At 38.4% G+C, this 18015-nt stretch overlaps 3 protein-coding genes and 1 pseudogene across 3 annotated transcripts; all 4 read right to left on the bottom strand.

Moving 5' to 3' along the window:
- LOC110939876 (FT-interacting protein 1) lies at positions 1-2702 on the bottom strand. Its single transcript, XM_022181457.2, has 2 exons — positions 2577-2702; positions 1-2497 (listed from the first exon to the last, which is right to left on the bottom strand). The coding sequence occupies exon 2, from the start codon at positions 2494-2496 to the stop codon at positions 124-126; it is 2373 nt and encodes a 790-aa protein (XP_022037149.1). The 5' UTR covers position 2497; positions 2577-2702; the 3' UTR covers positions 1-123.
- Positions 2703-7777: 5075 nt separating this feature from the next.
- On the bottom strand, positions 7778-9385 carry LOC110938515 (polygalacturonase inhibitor). The gene is made up of 2 exons (XM_022180799.2): positions 8721-9385; positions 7778-8245 (listed from the first exon to the last, which is right to left on the bottom strand). The coding sequence occupies exons 1-2, from the start codon at positions 9360-9362 to the stop codon at positions 7892-7894; spliced, it is 996 nt and encodes a 331-aa protein (XP_022036491.1). The 5' UTR covers positions 9363-9385; the 3' UTR covers positions 7778-7891.
- A 1427-nt stretch (positions 9386-10812) lies between these two features.
- On the bottom strand, positions 10813-15818 carry LOC110939874 (protein ABHD18). Its single transcript, XM_022181456.2, has 5 exons — positions 15090-15818; positions 13295-13379; positions 13051-13220; positions 11607-11872; positions 10813-11207 (listed from the first exon to the last, which is right to left on the bottom strand). Exons 1-5 carry the CDS (start codon positions 15466-15468, stop codon positions 11031-11033), a joined length of 1077 nt encoding a protein of 358 aa, XP_022037148.1. The 5' UTR covers positions 15469-15818; the 3' UTR covers positions 10813-11030.
- Positions 15819-16934: 1116 nt separating this feature from the next.
- On the bottom strand, positions 16935-17715 carry LOC110942608 (annotated as a pseudogene).
- Between the last annotated feature and the right edge of the window lie 300 nt (positions 17716-18015).

Below are 18015 nucleotides of genomic sequence, written 5' to 3'. Positions count from 1 at the left end.
TCATTATAACAAGAAACTGTTTTATTGTAAAGTATATAAACTCAAAACATTCAAGTAAAACAGAAACTAAAACACAAATGATAAAAAAAAAAACAAATAAAAACAATCAAACACTCTTGTTTCTCAAAGCATGCTATCAGCTCTAGCTGGTAATCTCCTGAAGAAATTACTTGGAACTGAAGGCATCTTGCTCCGAAACCTCGGATGCCTTAACACAAACAAACCCGCGACCAAAACAACAATCCTAAACGGTGTCACATACAAAGCAACCGCCACAATCAAACAGAACACCACAAACAAACATGTTGCTCTAGGATCCCTCCAGCTCAAAAGAGCCTGAAACCTTTCCCCTTGTGTTGCAATGTCCCCAACGACTGTTTGTATCCGCCCTGCAACGCTGCGAAGGCGATCATATCTCATTTTCGTTACATCCTGGGTTTTAGACGATGGGAAAGTGTCGAATTCTTCGTCTAGTTCGTCTGGTTGTACTGCTTCGGCCCAGGAGAGTTTAGTATCCATGTGTGGAGGGTGTCGTGGGCGCGATCTGAAGTTCCAGATACCGATTAAAAACATGTAGAGAAAGATTGTTGGGAGGATAAGTTCTGGAAAACAAACTAGTATGAAGAAGAGTATGTGAACTAAGATCGTAGTGATCGGGTTTTTCCAGTTGCTAACATCTCCAAGCCATTTGCTCATTGATAATACACCCGAGAAGACAGAAACGATTCGGAAGAAGTTTGCTTTGCTTCTTCTCATGCTCCACATGTGAGAATCGACGTCTAGCATGTATTCGACGACTTCTTTTCTAAGTGGCGGTTCTGCGCGGCCCAGCCGCACTGCAACGATGTTCATGGCTTGGTATCGAAGGCTGTCGAGTTGGTGTATGGTTAGAGGGTGTTGGTAATGCATTTTGGGTAGTAAGGGCTGGCTGTAGAGGTAGATCATGTTTGATAGAGATAAGCAAGTGAAGCGAAAAGCTAGTTGTAGCTCGCCGGTTTTCTTTAATCCGGATGGTTGTAGAACTAGAAGCGGGTACGAATGCGTGTAGATTCGATCCGTTTCTAATGTGGATAACCGAATTCTTATCTTACCAATCCTCGCGTCCTTTGCTGTCGCCCCTTGTTCACCACCTAAATGGGCGTTATCGAACACTCCTAAAGTGACAACCGTACACGGGTCGTATACTTCCCATGTGTACTGCTCATTCCATTTAGGATTAAAGTTATCGAGTATAGTTCGGGTTCTAACCCATTTTAGACCGTATTTAGCCACACAATATGCATCGGTGGTTTTCTTCCCGTCTTTCGTTTTCATTCCTTGGAGTCCCTGCGCGCTTAAGATTCCGATTTCGAGAATCCCAATCGCTTTTTTCCATAGTTGACGCGCTGTGGGGCGTTGGTCGCTAATGTACATAGTGGATTCATCTAGTACATGGTAACCGCCATCAAGTGAAGCCCGGAGATGAATCCGGGTTGAAAATTTAAGCTGCATTCTTCTTTCTCCTTCTAGCATACCAAACCCGAACTGTTCGAGATTAAACCAACGCGAATGAACGGGCCGATGGTCTAAGCGTTTCTCAAACGCGTTAAGTGGCAGAACGATTCGACCCACAGTCTCCTCTTTTGAACCGGCTTTGTTCTCAAGTGTAAGCACTAGTGACTCTTCGAAAGGCTCGGCTGCTACAAACACCAAATCTTCATTCCATAACGGGTTAGTTGTTTTCGTTGCGGATAATTTGGTTTTGAGAATTTGATTACCGAGTTGAGCTTTTACGAAAACTTGAGGAGGTTGGGATTTATCTTCACTTTCTACGTCGTGTGCTTCGATCACGTTAACCCGAAGGTACCAAAGTTTAGGTGAAACATACACCTTTGATCTCACACTATAAACACCCTCTCCATGAACCGTAGCAGCATCTGAATGCCACGCTTCAGAAAACGCCTCGTCGGCCTGTGTTCCCATCCAAACCGCAAGCATTATCTCGCCTCTGGACTTTTTGTCCCCCTTTCGGTCCTCTAATCTGTACCATTGAGGCGCTAACGGGCTGTCAGGCGGGACCCGGGTCGGGACTTCATTCATGTCAAACACCACCTTCCCTAAATAATCATCTCTCGAGATCATATCCTTATCTTTAACATAAACTTCAAGAACCGTAGATTGAATCTTGTCCTTTGAAAACGCGAATACTTGTTTCCATTCCGCGTAAGTTCTTTTCTCGAAATGCTGTGTTTTTCCCTTATAATTCCCGAGTTTTACTTCAACATACGGGTCACAGCTTGCTGTTATCGGGTTAATGGGAAGATCTCGCGCCTTCACAACCCGAACGTAAAGATAGTACATTTGTTCCACAAGATCATAAGTGCTTGTTACCCTGTCACTGCTTATCCAGCCTCCGCCACCTCGTATGCCGCCATGTGGCCACCTCTCACCGAGCTGTGGCTTCGTGTCCTTGATTTTATAGTCATCTGGATTCGCTGCTGCTGCTGGTTTACTCATCCTGTACAAAAACCAACAAAGCTAGTTATAATATATAAACATAATAGATTTTTAACCAGAATTTATGTAAAGATGAGTACCTATTTTTTTATTTACTGAACTTGAGCTGCAAAAATTCAAGTTTTATGGTATTTTCTGTTTCTTTTTTGTTTATGGAAACTGAAACATTTAATGTGAGCCCAATTTTTATAGCTTTTCATTGTGAATATTTGCCTTTTTTGCAATGAAACCATAAAAAATATAGTGGAAGGAGAACCTACTTAAAGTTGCTTTTTTTACAAGCCACATTATATAAATTGATACCTTTCTTCATGTTTAGTCTCTGGCTTTTGTTGTATAATCATTGATATAAAAAGTCTATAAAAAACGGTCCAAATCGTGTGCGTAACAAGACGGTTTATTGAACACATTTGCTTAACATATAACCTTGTTTATTGCTGATAACCTTGTTTTTTTATGTTTTTATGTGAAAGTTAATATGTATAGTTTAGAGCACATCAGAAGACATATCGCGATCAGTGGCGAAGGATAATGGGTGCTCGGGGATGCACCCGCCCACCCCAATGTTTCGGTTAGAAGTGTATATAGTTCGATTTTTCGTCCGAAAATTTTAAAATTATATAGGATCGCCTCCCGATTATTTATCCTAAATAATGGGTAGTTTGGTAAATATATTTTAACTCTTATTTTATTTGTTTAACCCTAGATTACCGACCACACAATAAAATTAATATCTCACAAATAGCTTGATGATTGACATAGAAAAAGACATTGCTGATAAGTTTGATTCGAAAGACATAATTGATGAATTCAAAAATCTTAAAGGTCGCCGGGCTGAGTTGTAATTCTTCGTGGAGGTTCCATTTATCTCGTATCATCATATATATATATATATATATATATATATATATATATATAGGTCTTCTGTTTGTTATACAATATTTAGTTTTTCTATGTGCAACAACAGGTCATTTAAATGAATGATTTTTTTTAGTTTTATTTGAAACTATTATTATTTGATCTGACCTGAATCGAATAGCCGACCCGACCTGAAACATAACGATACAATTTTATTTTTTTTGGGTTCCATTACTTTACGCCCCCTCGAAACTTTTGGTAAGCTCCGCCACTGATCGCGATTGTGATCGAGAATAATCTTGATGAGTTTGAAAGCTTACATCAACATTATAAGTGATACAGTTTACAGTTAAGAATTTCTTTTGCATTACCAACATATCCATAGATGATAGATACCTTGTAATTTGAGTGACAAACAATAATTTTTTATACTGGAAGCAGCCTCTCTATTCCTACGGGGTAGAGGTAAGGCTGTTTACATCTTACCCTCCCTACCTTAGCTTTGTTATTGGTGGGATTTACTGAGTATGATGATAATGATAATAAAAAGATAATAAAAACAATAATTTTTTTACATTAAAAATGTGACAAGTGACAAAGATAAGCTTTTTGAAGTTATAAGTAAGTGTATGATTAGGGTGTACTAGATGGATTCTGTTCAGATGAAACCTTGTCTCTTTGGTCATAATACATGTATAATTATAATTATAAAATGAAGAAAAGCAAAAGGAGTGGTATGTAGAAAGATGCTTTTATCATATCTTTATTCTCTCCCTTTATATATGCTACAGAAAATTCCATTGCATATATTCTTCAGATAAACTCAACTTTCACCTTTATTCTTGGTGAGTGCTCTTGTTGGAGGCTCTCACAGAGTCAATACCGGTAGGTATGGGCAGCCAGCCAGCAGCATCTTCACTTTATAATTTGGTATGTATATCAAGTTATTTAACATATGTAAATTGGCAAAACGGACAGATCCGAGTCAGGTTGGGTAACGGGTCCTGAGGAAAATGGGTTCGTGTTAAAACTTATCGTTTTAAAAAAAGTGAGTATTCAGAACAAGTCAAAACGTATGAGTACCGGCCAAATCAATCTACACTCTTACACCCTTAATACATGTAGAGCTGAAAAAAACGTGTCGTGTTATGTTAAACTGGTCACCGATGACATGATACGCCTAACACGACTACTGAACCCGACACGCTTAACTAAACACGTCGATTTTTAAGAGACTGATACGAACATGTTTAATAAGCATGTTACACAACACAATAAGTTTAACACGATTATAGCTAAGTAAATTTAACCTTTTTTAATATTACTATTTTACGTTAAGTTTAAAGTTTAAACTAAGTAAATTCAATATAAATAAGTTATTAATACGGGGAGCAAACTGACGACAAAACCGAAACATCAGAGAGTAAAATGACTCTTTTTAAAGAATTGGGGCAAAACCGTTAAAACGACCAAACCACATGAAACAAAACGGAAGTTAACTCTAATTGTTTTAACATTCAAGCCCAAAGCTCTCCTAGACTCCCTAGAGGAATTGGTGGGCCCAGCCCGTCATCTTTCTACAAATGGGCTACGGCATCGATAATTTAGAGTATAACACGCAGTTTAGTTGGGTTGGGTTGGGACTTGGGGGACGGTCCCTATCTACACGAAAGGACCAAAACTGTGTAGGCCGCATTGCATGTACGCTAGTTCACTGTACACAAAGAATTAAGAAATCATGAATTATATCGTCATATTGTTTGCAAGCTACTTTATGCCTCGTTCGCGTTGCGGTTCTACCAATTAAAACAAAATACTATCATAGTTTTGTTTGTAAAAAAACCTAAAATGATGAGAAGACTGTAATTTTAAACTGGGGGCAAAGCTATAATTTGTCCCGACCCCTAGAACTTTTCGCTCAGTAGTGTTATGTATGTAGCTTTTGTATAGAAATTTTTTGGTATATACGTTTTCGACCCCTCGGTTCTATAGAAATTTTTTGGTATATACGTTTTTGACCCCCCCGTCGGAAATCTCAAGCTTCACCACTTGAGGGGAATAGTGTCAGGCAGCTGTCTGGCACTTCCTCATTGGTCCAGCCAAATTACGATTTTGCTCCGCTTAAATTTATAGTTTTGCCATTAGTTTTGTTTTTTTCCCTCCAACTCTCCAAGCCAAATTACAATTTTGGCCTCAGTTCAAATTTACAGTTTTGTCATCGTTTTTTCCCTGTCAAATTACGATTTTGCCCCTGGTGTAAAATTACATTCATGCGATCATTTTAGTCTTTTTTTAAACAGAACTATGGTAGTGTTTTATTTTAGTTGGTTGACTCGGAGTAATTTTTACTCGTGCCAGGTGGCTGACCGTGAGATAACATCTAAAAAAATCATTATAATTTATAAACATTTGACGTGGAACCGAACCAGGGGCGGACTTAGTATAGTCGTAGGTGTAGCCCGGGCTACGGCTCAACTTTTAAGCGGTAGTGTAAAAAAAAAAAATTTTTTCCGATTTTTATACTAAGGATACCCCTCAACCGCTACTAGGACACCCCTCAAAAAAATTTTTTAGAAACTGATATTAAGCCCAAATTAATTGCCAATATTAATTCATAAAGCCTAGCACAAATGTGATATGCTCAATATTGATTCGTTAATCTAAATACTAATAACTTAAAGAGTAAAATGCACGGATAGTCCCCGTGGTTTTGCAAAATAACATCTATAGTCCCCAACTTTTGGAAATTACACCGGTGCTCCCTGTGGTTTGACAGTTTGTTACTCGGATAGTCCCTGGAGTGGATGATGGTTAGTTTTCTCCGTTAAATGGATGTGAAATGACAAATTTACCCTTCATCTTCTCCACTCTATAAAACAAAACAACCCCGCCCACCCCCGCCTTTCTCTCCGTCTCCCCCCACCATTAATCACGTTCTTCCTTATGTTAACAAGCTTCGTTATTTCAGAACAGAGGTCAAAACACTGTTTTCTTTGATGGGCAGGTGAAATTCTTGGATTATTCATTCATTATTATCGTTTTTTCGCAAACAAGCGATTACATAAATGTTGCAGGACCGGCTAGCTAAGGTGGTCTCTTTTGTATCATCATTGCTGGATGACATAAGCCTATTCTAATAATAGCTTCTTCCACTGCTCTTTCCTTGTGGGAAACCGAGTTTTCAATGTGGTCAAAGACGATCACTGTTGTAACATACAAAGGGACCAAAGATATTGCCATTAAAGATTTAGAGTGTCAAGTCCTTTCATCTTCTCCGGATGCCATCTTTGAGGTACATAATGGATAGTATATAACAAAACTAACATGAATTCATGTTTGGATTTTGTTAATCTTTCTGTTTCCACCACCATTAAAGGTGGGGGTGGGTGGGGTTAAGGTGGAGTTGTTTTGTTTTTATAGAGTGAAGAAGATGAATGGTAAATTTGTCATTTCACATCCACTTAACAGGGAAAACTAACCGTCATCCATTCTAGGGACTATCCGAGTAACAATCTATCAAACCACAGGGAGCACCGGTGTAATTTCCAAAAGTTGGGGACTATAGGTGTTATTTTGCAAAACCACAGGGACTATCCGTGCATTTTACTCTAACTTAAAAAAAAAAAACTAGTTTATAAAATTTAATTCGGTAAGACCTAAAGGCCTTTTTTTGGCTCGCCCAGGGCACTTGAATTTTCAGGATCGGCCTGCCTCGTAATGTAGCTAAAAAAATTTCCGTTCTATAAATGTATCGTAAAAAAATTGGGATACCCCTGAATATTTCTTCTAGTTCCGCCACTGAACCGAACATTGATTGTGCATGAACATCAGAAGGTACCAAAACCTCAACAAGTTTGAGCGAAAATAAACCTGACTATATAGTAAAAAGTTATATGGCAATTTATTAGTCCGCATTATTGATATATTCGTTTACTTTTTGTAGATTTATATGTATGAAAAAAATGCAGTTCGCTGATAATAAAATGGGTTTGTAATACAATAAAATTTAACACCAAGAGTTAAATGTCATTTTAGTCGTTGTGGTTTGGGCCATTTTATCAGTTTAGTCCAAAGGTTTCATTTTTCGCCTGTGGGTCCAAAAACATTTCACCGTTGCCATTTTAGTCCACTGGGTTAACTTCATCCATTTTTTCAGTTAACAAGAAAGGCAATTCAGTCATTTTATATGAGCCGAATTGCCCTTCTAGTTAACAGAATTACATATAAAATGTCCGAATTTCCCTTCTCGTTAACGGAAAAAAATGGATGAAGTTAACCCAGTGGACTAAAATGACAACGATTAAACCTTTTTGGACCCACAGGCGAAAAATGAAACCTTTGGACTAAACTAGCAAAATGGCCTAAACCACAGGGACTAAAACGGCATTTAACTCTAACACCAAAGTTATATTCTTTTGTAATGTATCAGTACCTGAACTTTTACTCTATTGATCAACTTGTAAAACAAACTAAACATACAAAAGAAATTGTGGAAATTAAAAACAAGTACATTTAAAGCTTGAAAGTGTTGTTGATTCTAAAAGCATGCTGCCAATGGAAACCCACACAAGCATCTGTTATGAAAATAAGCCGTGTTATCGTAGTTCTGCAACCTCCCACCCGTCGGAATTTCACCACACAGTCTATTATAACTCACGTTTAACGCCTCCAATTTTAGCCCTGTCAACGTCTCTGGCAAACTCCCATATATGCTGTTGTGGTTCAAGTCCAACACCGACAAGCTAGCCGGAAACTCAGTCATCGTTGACATGTTAAACTCGAACATGTTTCTCGAAAAGTCAGCTGTTGCAATGGTCTTGTTGGTACCAAAAAACACTGATAAGTCTCCCTGCAGCTTGTTTCTCGACAAGTCTATCCACGTAAAGTTTACCTGCACAGTTATGCGTACATCAAACTGGGTGCTACTAAATACACCCCCTCCTCTCACATACTTACTGGTGGGTCCCATGTGGGACCGGTACTTTTTCTCTCACAAGAGGGGTATATTTAGTGTGTGTGTGTGTGTGGGGGGGGGGGGGGGGATATTCCACGGTCCTCCCAACCGCCGAGGTGATCCCACCTCGCAGACCGCCACCCAGCAAGCCTGAGTCTAGGGGTAAATCCGCTACCGTAGGGGCATTGGGAACGAGCAAGACTCGAACCCGCCACCTCCGGGTTAGAATGCGGGCTGGTGGCCATTGGGCTGACACCCAATGGTTGGGTATATTTAGTGTGTGTGTGTGTGGGGGGGGGGGGGGGACGCATTTAGATTAACATTAACCAGGAGAGATGAATAAATATTGCATTTGTATCGTTTTCTTATATTTAAAATTTTTTAAGATTGAAAAAATGAACGGTCTCTTAACCTGAGCGAGTGATCTAGGAACAGTTCCGCTCAGCAGGTTATGAGACAGATATATAGCCGGTACTTTTCCTGTGAAGTTCCCAAACGAGTCAGGAATGGGCCCAGTTAATTCATTCCGGTCGAGGTGAAGGCTTTCGAGATTTGGAAGCGTAGCGAGCTCTGGCGGGATGGAGCCGTTGAAATTATTGTATGACAAATCGAGTGTGGTTAAGGTCTTGAGTTGGCTAAGAAAAGAAGGGATGGGACCCGAGAGATTGGTCCAGCTGATGGTAAGTGTTTTGAGGCGGGTGAGTTTGGTGATTGTGGCGGGTATTTGGCCGGTGAGGTTGGTGATTTTACGGAGGATGAGTGTTTCGAGGTAAGGGAGATTGCCTAGAGTGTCGGGGATTGTGGCGGATATGCTGCCGGAGTAGACCGTCAGGGATTTGATACGGTCGTTGTACAGGTCACATTCTACATAACGCCAGTTACAGCAGTCGGAGTTACTGGTCCAAGAGGCCAACACGGTTGGGTTACCGAGGGAATTTTTTATTCTGAGGAGGGTAATTTGGTCTTTTACGTTGCAACGTTGGGTTAGAGAAAGAGGAAGTGTCGAACATAGAACGACAACGATGACGGCGAAGAAAAAGAAAGAGGTCTTCATACTTGGATGATATGGGAGGTAAATGAATCCTATTAGTATTTATAGATGATCAAAAGTGTAAAGAGCTATGTAGATCAACTATGTCATGTAACGGTATTCAAACAAACAATGTTTTTATATTGTGAAACCATGTTGTATGAACCTTGTAGTTTTGTGTACTTTTTTTAGTTATAGTTTTATAAAATATATCATGCTTTTCTTTTCTTGAATAATATAAGAAAGCATGCATTTCTCCCCTTTGATATTTAGGTTGATAAATGATTGATTTAGTATTTGTGTATTTTTTTAATGATTAATGTACTAAGATCTTCTATTCTTATAATTTGCGCTTGAGTTAAATGTCATTTTAGTCCCTGTGATTTTGACCATTTTGTCAGTTTTGTCCAAATGTTTCATTTTTCGCCTGTGGGTCCAGAAAGGTTTCACCATTGCCATTTTAGTCTAGTCTACTGGGTTAACTCCATCTATTTTTCTGTTAACGAGAAGACCAATTCAGTCATTTATATGGCCGAATTGCCCTTCTAGTTAACAGAATTACATATAAAATAATCGAATTACCCTTCTCGTTAACAGAAAAACGGAAGAAGTGAACCCAGTGGACTAAAATGGCAACAGTAAAACCTTTTTGGACCCACAGGTGAAAAATGAAACCTTTAGGCTAAACTGGCAAAATGATCCAAACCACAGTGACTAAAACAACATTTAACTCTTTGTGCTTTTTATATCTTTTTGTGCTTTTTTATATCTTTTTATTTGTAAATTTTTCGGTTGTTTAGACCGACCTAAACAATAAAGGGAGAAGGGATGGTTTTTTACCGGATCAACCTAAATGTACCCCTTTTCTCACAATGAGTATTTTCAGTATAAAGGGTACGTTTAGCCAAACCCTAAAAGGAAATGTTGAAGAGCTCCCTATTATGAAACCGTACTAAAAGTTAACTCATTTCTATGGTGGGTGTCTAGATTGACAAAACCTTCAACCAGAATCAAAACTGCGCTAGAACCAGCCACGTTCGATCCGATTAGTCTGGTCAAAACCTAGACTGATCGATATACGTTGACTCATATATCTGTCGATATACAGATTAGAATGCATACAAGTATATAACCCAAATCCAACATATACTGGTCTGGTCCAGACTCCAGCCCTCATGTCCAGTTTCGGATCAGGCCAGAAGAGTGCTTTTTTTCAATATCCAAGACCAATAACCGGACCAGGTGTACCTGGTTAGACAGACCCGGTTTTCACTTTTCGCTAGCCCTAGGAATTGAAAACCTAAGTCTACATAACTTATAGAGTTAATTACTGTTAATTACTGAAATCGCAATTTTTAAACTAATGGACTGAAATAGTGATTTTTGACAAACCACAGGGACGAAAACAGTAATTAACTCTAACTTATATCAAAGTACAATGATACGCGCGTGTGTGTACGCGTGCGCGCCATAAGGGAGCAATATAACATTGTTAAACAAACAATGATATGACGACGGTGGCATGGTTCTTCGAGAAAATACATAAAAATGATTAAATAAATAAATCATACAAAAAATAATTAAAAAAAAATAAAGAATGTACAGCCTCCTGTATCAACTTTACAGTTCACAAGGGTTAGTTAGTAGCATCTTCTCTTTGTTTTTTGTTATGATTATGCCAACAATCATAAATTAGTTAGGGGGCTCCTTCCACTTTAACCGATTTAATCCATCCATAATCGCTCTACGAAACTCACCGTTGTGAAGAATAAACGAAGACACGTGTCCACCCGTCACCCATCTCACTTCTGATCCAGGCCAAGCTCTTTGGACCTCCAAAACCGAATGCTTAGGAATGTATCCATCATCCTAATAAAAACACACGAAAAAATATATAGACTTAATTATTGCTTTCGTCCCTGTGGTTTGTCAAAAATTACTATTTCAGTCCATTAGTTTAAAAATTGCGATTTCAGTACCTATGGTTTCACTTTCGTAACCATTTCAGTCCCCGTGGTTTCACTTTCATAACCATTTCAATCCATTATTCTGTTTAAGTATAGGGACTGAAATGGTTACAATGTGGACTAAAATGGTTACGAAAGTGAAACCATAGGGACTGAAATCGCAATTTTTAAACTAATGGGCTGAAATAGTGATTTTTGACAAAGCACAAGGACGAAAACAGTAATTAACTCAAATATATATTTATACATAAATTCACCAAAAGAATCATCTATTTTATGAAAGAAGAGGTAAATAACTTACAGTAGCGGCAACGAGAATACAGGCATTGGGGTTTTTGGGGATGGGAAAGCGCGTGACATCGGTGAGAGACAACACGTGTCGCATGTGCTCTTGTACTTCGTGGAGTGTCATGGCGGTAGAAAGATCTTGTCGTAGGGCGTCCCATGCGGTGGCGTGCTTCAATACACCCTCACAAAATGCTACGACAGCAGAGTGTGGAGATAAAAACGGGAGTGTAGCGATGGGTGTCGGGTGTAATGATCCAACCATCGCTGCGTGTACTCCACCTAAACAACAAAAATGAAATCCAAATTTAAAATATTATGTAAAAAGTTTTGAACTTTTTATAAATAATTATGTGCCAAATAGATTGCATAAAAATAATATTTCGATAAGAGTCAAGTCTCATAACTAGGAGGTGTATGCATTAGAAATACACTTTAACTGTTGTTTGGCACGTTTTAACCCTTTTTCACATGTTTGACCAGTAATAGATAAAATACACCCGTAACGACACATTTATTAAGTAGATGGGTCAAAATAGGCACCTATGACTATAATATCCAATAGAGTAAATTACGTTTTTGGCCCCTGTGGTTATATCACTTTTACTATATTAGCTCAAAATAAGAATTTTTAACAAATCTGCCCCATGGTCTCTATAACTAACCATTTTGGCCCCTAAGTCTACAGATGATGGGGGGCCAAAATGGTTAGTTATAAAAACCATGAGGGCCAAAGTGGTTAGACTTAGGGGCCAAAATGGTTAGTTATAGAGACCATGGGGGCAGATTTGTTAAAAATTCTTATTTTGGGATAATATAGTAAAAGTGATATAACCACAGGGGCCGAAAACGTAATTTACTCTTTATGCTTTTCCTTCTATAGGACAGCGAAAAGACTTAAAATCAGTGTATAACTTGTATCTATGATTAAAAGAAAAAGGTACGTTTGCACGCTCTACTTTCAAGAAACTCTATATCTTTGCAAACGGAGGTTACGTGTTAGGCCACCGTACCTCATTTTCAAAATCATATAAAATAGTGAGGCTCTTTTAGTACGAATGTATCAAGGTTTCACATATACAGAACACATAAAAGTTTTGGAGTGAATTTCAAGTTTTGTCCTTTATCTTTAGGCCACTTTGCAAGTTTTGTCCTTTATGTTTAAATTTGACGAGTTTTGTCCTTTATGTTTAAAGATCAAGCACGTTTCACCCTTTATGTTTAAAAATCGAACACGTTTTGTCCTTTATGTTTAAAAAATCAAGCACGTTTTGTCCTTAAAAATCAAGCATAAAGGACAAAACGTGCTTGATTTTTAAACATAAAGGACAAAACTCGTCAAATTTAAACATAAAGGACAAAACTTGCAAAGTGGCCTAAAGATAAAGGACAAAACTTGAAATTCACTCAAAGTTTTGAGTAATTCTCATGAAAGTGTTGACATAGAGTTGAAAAGATACCCATGCTTAGACCACAAACGCCCATTTTCCCGTAACCCGCTTCAGTATCTAACCAATGAAGAAGACTGCGCGCTTCTTCAATCGTAGTTCTTCCTAATAAAAGCAGATCACTCACACATAACAGTTTTGACCCGCTTTGCAGAAATGGGCGTCTTTGTCCATAAAACGGGCTGCATGGTTTTTTACGAAGAGTTAAGGATACTAATATATGAGCAGTCGAATCAATTATGGGTTTGATTATTACCTCTCAAGAACCATGGTTGCTATATTTTCCTTCAAAAGTGGCCCACCAAGACGCAACCTTCGCTCAAAACTATGGTCCCCCGTACCTGAAATACAATCATGGTTTCACAATCAACAAAAATAATTGGCAATCCGAAACATTTAATTTAAAAAATTAATAAATGGTGTCTGTCTGCTAAGATATAGTATGACAATTTGAACGAAAGTCAACCAGCACTTTATTTACCAACAGGAATCAAGGTTTAAAGAAACGGAAATGAGTTTCGAGGCGTTTTCCCTTCCTCACGAGGCGTAAGCCTCGAGGCGAAACGAGGCGTAAGGCCGAGGCGGTATTAATAAATAAATATAAAATTATATATATTATAAAAATAATAATACGTACTAACTAATTTCATCATCAGATTCATCAAAATCATCAAAAACACACTTAAAAAAGACATGAAATGCTTGAAATTGACACAAAAAGTCAAAAACAACTATCAAAATCCCCTGAGGCGCATATACATTAAAAACACCATGAGGCGCGCCTCAGACTCGTTTTTTGTCCGTTTCGCCTCGAGGCACACGCCTCAAACGTTTTTTAAAACCATGTCGATTAGTAGTTTTTTAAGCCACATAAGTCCATTTATGCTTTTAAAAAAAAAGGTTTCTAGCCAGTAACCTGTATAGACTTAGGGGCTGTTTGGCAACCTCTGCACCATTAAGTGCTGAGCCAGTAAGAGACTCTGAACCAGTAAGTGTTGAACCAGTACAAGTACACTGATGTAGTGGTGGGTCAAGGAGGTGGTGCGCGAGTGATCGGGCGAGGGTTATGAACAGAGGTGAAGGAAAAAGGAGTAAAATTTTCATTCAACATCATTTTCAAACTTAATGGGTACGAGGCTTGCTGCCTGATTCAGACTTGCCCTTCTAGTAAACCAAACACACTTAATTCTGACTGATTCATTCGAGCTTGGTTTTCAACGGTGGCGATTGCTTAAAATGGCAATTTTAAAACAGCTTTAACAATGCTAATGGCATCATCATTTGTGGCAACAATCTTGACAAGAAAAGTTCTCTTTCCCCATTATGTATATTTTTTAGTATCACATATCTAGATGCATTACCCCGCTTGCGGTGTGCACATATAATGTATATATGTGTGAGCGCTCGGGGAGCAAAAGTGAAATGGTACCAACTTTAACGGTATTTTACTAATTTCGTGAAAATAACGTTAAAAGCGGCGAATGGTTAATCATGAATCATGTGGTGACATTGATAGCTGAAAGACACAGAGACGGGGGTACAATCGTACATGCACCAATCAGTCTTTGTCTCGATTGTTTGAGTGTTATGTGTCTTAGGTCCAAGGCTTGATACAAAACTACAATCGAGCCAGGGGTCTCACTAGAAGCAGCCTCTCTATTCCTACGGGTAGAGGTAAGGCTGTCTACATCTACCCTCCTCAGACCCTACCTTAGCTTTGCTATTGATGGGATTTACTGAGTATGATGACGATGACATATCTAGATGCAGCTACATACTAACTATCCTTCGTTAAATTCGCAAAGTTGATCTTCCATTCAATATACAAAAACACACGAATTCGTTCAAATTGAGTGATATAACTATCCTCCATTATATTCTTTTGAAGCTTCCACTTCTACCACCAGGATCAATGACTACAAAATCATAAAGCAACACACCTATGCACTTCCACTATCACTAAACTCACTAGCAACACAACCACAATAAAACCAAAAACCAAAAAAAAAAAAAAAAAAAAAAAAAAAAAAAAAAAAAAAAATTGGTCATACCTGCAAGATGAACAACACAAGCCATCTTATGTGGAGGCACAAACTTAGGGGCAAGAAAAGCAACTCTTGCAATATGACTTTCAGGAGGCAATGCATTAATAATCTGTTCATCACAAGGAGTCCTAAAAATCCCTTCTTTCAAGGAAGCATTTTTAGTTTCCCAAACTGTTTTCCACATGGGTTGAATCAATCTTGGAGGCCAATTCTGCCCTTCAGCTGCTGCTGGAAAAATCTGCTTAATCATATTCTCCAAAAGATCAAGTTTTGACCCACCCCACCCTCTAGAAAAAAAGGGTGGGCTTAACTTTGTTCTGTGCATAAAAGCACCATATACATGGTCCAACACATAGTGAAGCATCCCAATCTTTATAGCCACCATAACAACCAAACCCTTGAGAAATTTAATAACAAATTCTTGCAAATTAATGATCTTTTTCTTGAAAGATTCAAGACCCACCAATCAAAACATATGAAAGAACCAAATGAATTGTTTTTTTAGCAAATTAAATCAATTTGAGAGATACCCAGATCAGAAATTTGAGTGAAATTCAAGACTGGGATCTGTGTGAATCAGAATAAAGGGATTGGGTGGATTAAGAAGATGATACAGGAGATGATTCATCAAGCGGTTGAGTGGGTTTTGAGGGATTATGGTTGGAGAAACCGATGGGAGAAAGAAGGTGGAAATTGGGGAAACTGTGGGCGAGTTAGTATATACCAGGTGGATATGGAATTTTTTTTATTTGGATGCTTTATTTTTTATATTTTTATATTATTATTTTTAAATTTTTAATGTTTGATCTTATCATAAGTAATAATTGTAATCATTCTTATCGAAAATTATAAGTTGATAATCATGATTTAATAAGATACACCCATGCCAATTATTATTGGCTAGAGTTGTTGTGTTTTAAGGTGAAAATTCGGTTTTAATCGGTATCTATTTGTTTTGTTATGATATCAGTATTTAGTATAGTAACTAAAAGAGAAAAAAATACGAATTTCAATGATATAAAACATTGATACCGATATCAAAAGTAATTATTCAATCAAATGATGGGAACAAAAGATGTAAAATAAATATGTTTACGAATTTGTGATATATAAAACTAGTGTAATATAAAATAAATATATTGATGAGTTTGTCATATATAAAAAATCTATAGATGTGTCAAATTGGATGAAAATTAAAAATAAGATTATGGGGTAACTAGATTTGTTGAGGTCGTTGCGACGAAAATGAGCAAATGATAAGGTAAAATAAACGTTAGAGTAAACTGTAATTTTACCCCCTGAGGTTAGGGGTGATTGTCACCCTTACCCCCCCCCCTAACGAAATAATTGCAATTTTACCCCCCACTGTTTGAGGTTATGTCGCAATTTTACCCCCTGGCTTCAATTTTGTTGACTGGTCTGTTGACTTGGGGGTGAAATGACTATTTTACCCTTTTATTTTACCCCCCAACGTTTGCTGTTATGTCGCATGTTTACCCCCTGCCACCACTGCCACCGCCATTCACCACCACAACCACCACTGCCACCGCCATTCACCACCACAACTTAATATCCCTTTCATATATAACACCACCACTACTTCCGTCACCGGAAACCTGCAACTCCGGTCATCTTCTCCAACGACTGCCACCACTGCCACCTCCAGCCACCACCACAACCACCACTGCCACCTCCAGCCAAACCGAAGCTGCTTCATATCACTTTTCTTTTAATAAAATAACAGGACAGAAGAAATTTGTAACCTAAACAGTTTCAGGGTAAAATTTATACTTGGATTCTCAATTTTCATGGGGTTATCGATACCTCAGTACTTCAATGAGCACACTGCTCTCAAGGGTTATGGTCTTGTTTCGTGTAATCGCCAGCTAAATAGAATCCTTCTATTGGAGATCTTTGCAACGGACGGCAAGATTCACAATCCGGTACAGTTTTATAAACCGACCTGAAACCCAACTCAGTTATTAATCAAAATAAACAAATTTCTTTTCGGTTTATACATGTCAATACTAACCTTGGAGTTTTTACCACATGATATTTCAATATTTTTGCTTTGCTCCCATCTGCTGCAATTTCATCAGGAAAGAGTTTTGAAAGTTCACTCATTGTGATATCAATAATGTCAGAGTCACCGCATGCAATCCATTCTTCTGCAGGTGCAAAAACCAATTCCAACATTGACAGATTCGGATCATAATATTCCTGCAAACAAGTATTTTTGTCTTTCATCTGTGAGGAAATCGGATGTGGCTAATGTTCAAGTATTACCTTACACGTAACAGACATGTCAGCATATACACTAAGAAGAGGGCTCCTAATTGAAAGGCTCCATCTAACCATATATGAACATTTATAACCGCAACACCAACTAATTTGTCCAACTTTTTGAAGTATGGAAGCGGTGAGTATCATACTGGTAGAATTAATGCAAGCAATCGCACACCACCATCCACCGTTAACCCTCCGCATCACCGCCGTGTGAACCGACCTTAACATCCTCCGTAGCAACTTCCATCAACACCGGTCATCTTCTCCGACCACTCATCTCCGGTGTTGATGGTGGAGCACGGCGTCCAATGGCCACCAACAAGGATGTGTTCTGATGCATCATCATGTTATGTTACACAGGATTACGAGTTGCTTGTTGCGATGGGAGAAGTGATGGCTGAAGCAAGTCTGGTGTAAAGATGACAAAACACTAAAAAATGGTTGAGGATGGTGGCTGGAGGTGGCAGTGGTGGTTGTGGTGGTGAATGGCGGTGGCAGTGGTGGCAGGGGGTAATATCACAGAGTGAACAAAACACAGGGGGTAATATGAAAGGGCATTATAGTCATTTCAAGTTATAGTCAATAGATCAGTCAACAAATTTGAAGTCGGGGGGTAAGGTTGCGACATAACAGCAAACGTTGGGGG

The sequence above is a fragment of the Helianthus annuus genome, chromosome 5 (assembly GCF_002127325.2).
Source record: "Helianthus annuus cultivar XRQ/B chromosome 5, HanXRQr2.0-SUNRISE, whole genome shotgun sequence".
Lineage (NCBI taxonomy): Eukaryota > Viridiplantae > Streptophyta > Magnoliopsida > Asterales > Asteraceae > Helianthus > Helianthus annuus.
Note: the sequence above shows the minus strand (reverse complement) of the source record. Positions and strands in the feature narration are given on the sequence as shown.

Excerpts from the sequence above, each read along its gene's own strand:
- LOC110939874 (XM_022181456.2), bottom strand. The coding sequence starts at position 15,468 with ATGGTGGCTATAAAGATTGGGATGCTTCACTATGTGTTGGACCATGTA. Across the intron at positions 13,380-15,089 it reads TTGTGTTGTTCATCTTGCAG|GTACGGGGGACCATAGTTTT; the intron begins GTATGACCAATT and ends ATTGTATTTCAG. Across the intron at positions 11,208-11,606 it reads GTATTCTCGTTGCCGCTACT|GATGATGGATACATTCCTAA; the intron begins GTAAGTTATTTA and ends TGTTTTTATTAG.
- LOC110938515 (XM_022180799.2), bottom strand. The coding sequence starts at position 9,362 with ATGAAGACCTCTTTCTTTTTCTTCGCCGTCATCGTTGTCGTTCTATGT. Across the intron at positions 8,246-8,720 it reads TTCCTAGATCACTCGCTCAG|GTAAACTTTACGTGGATAGA; the intron begins GTTAAGAGACCG and ends ATAACTGTGCAG.
- LOC110939876 (XM_022181457.2), bottom strand. The coding sequence starts at position 2,496 with ATGAGTAAACCAGCAGCAGCAGCGAATCCAGATGACTATAAAATCAAG.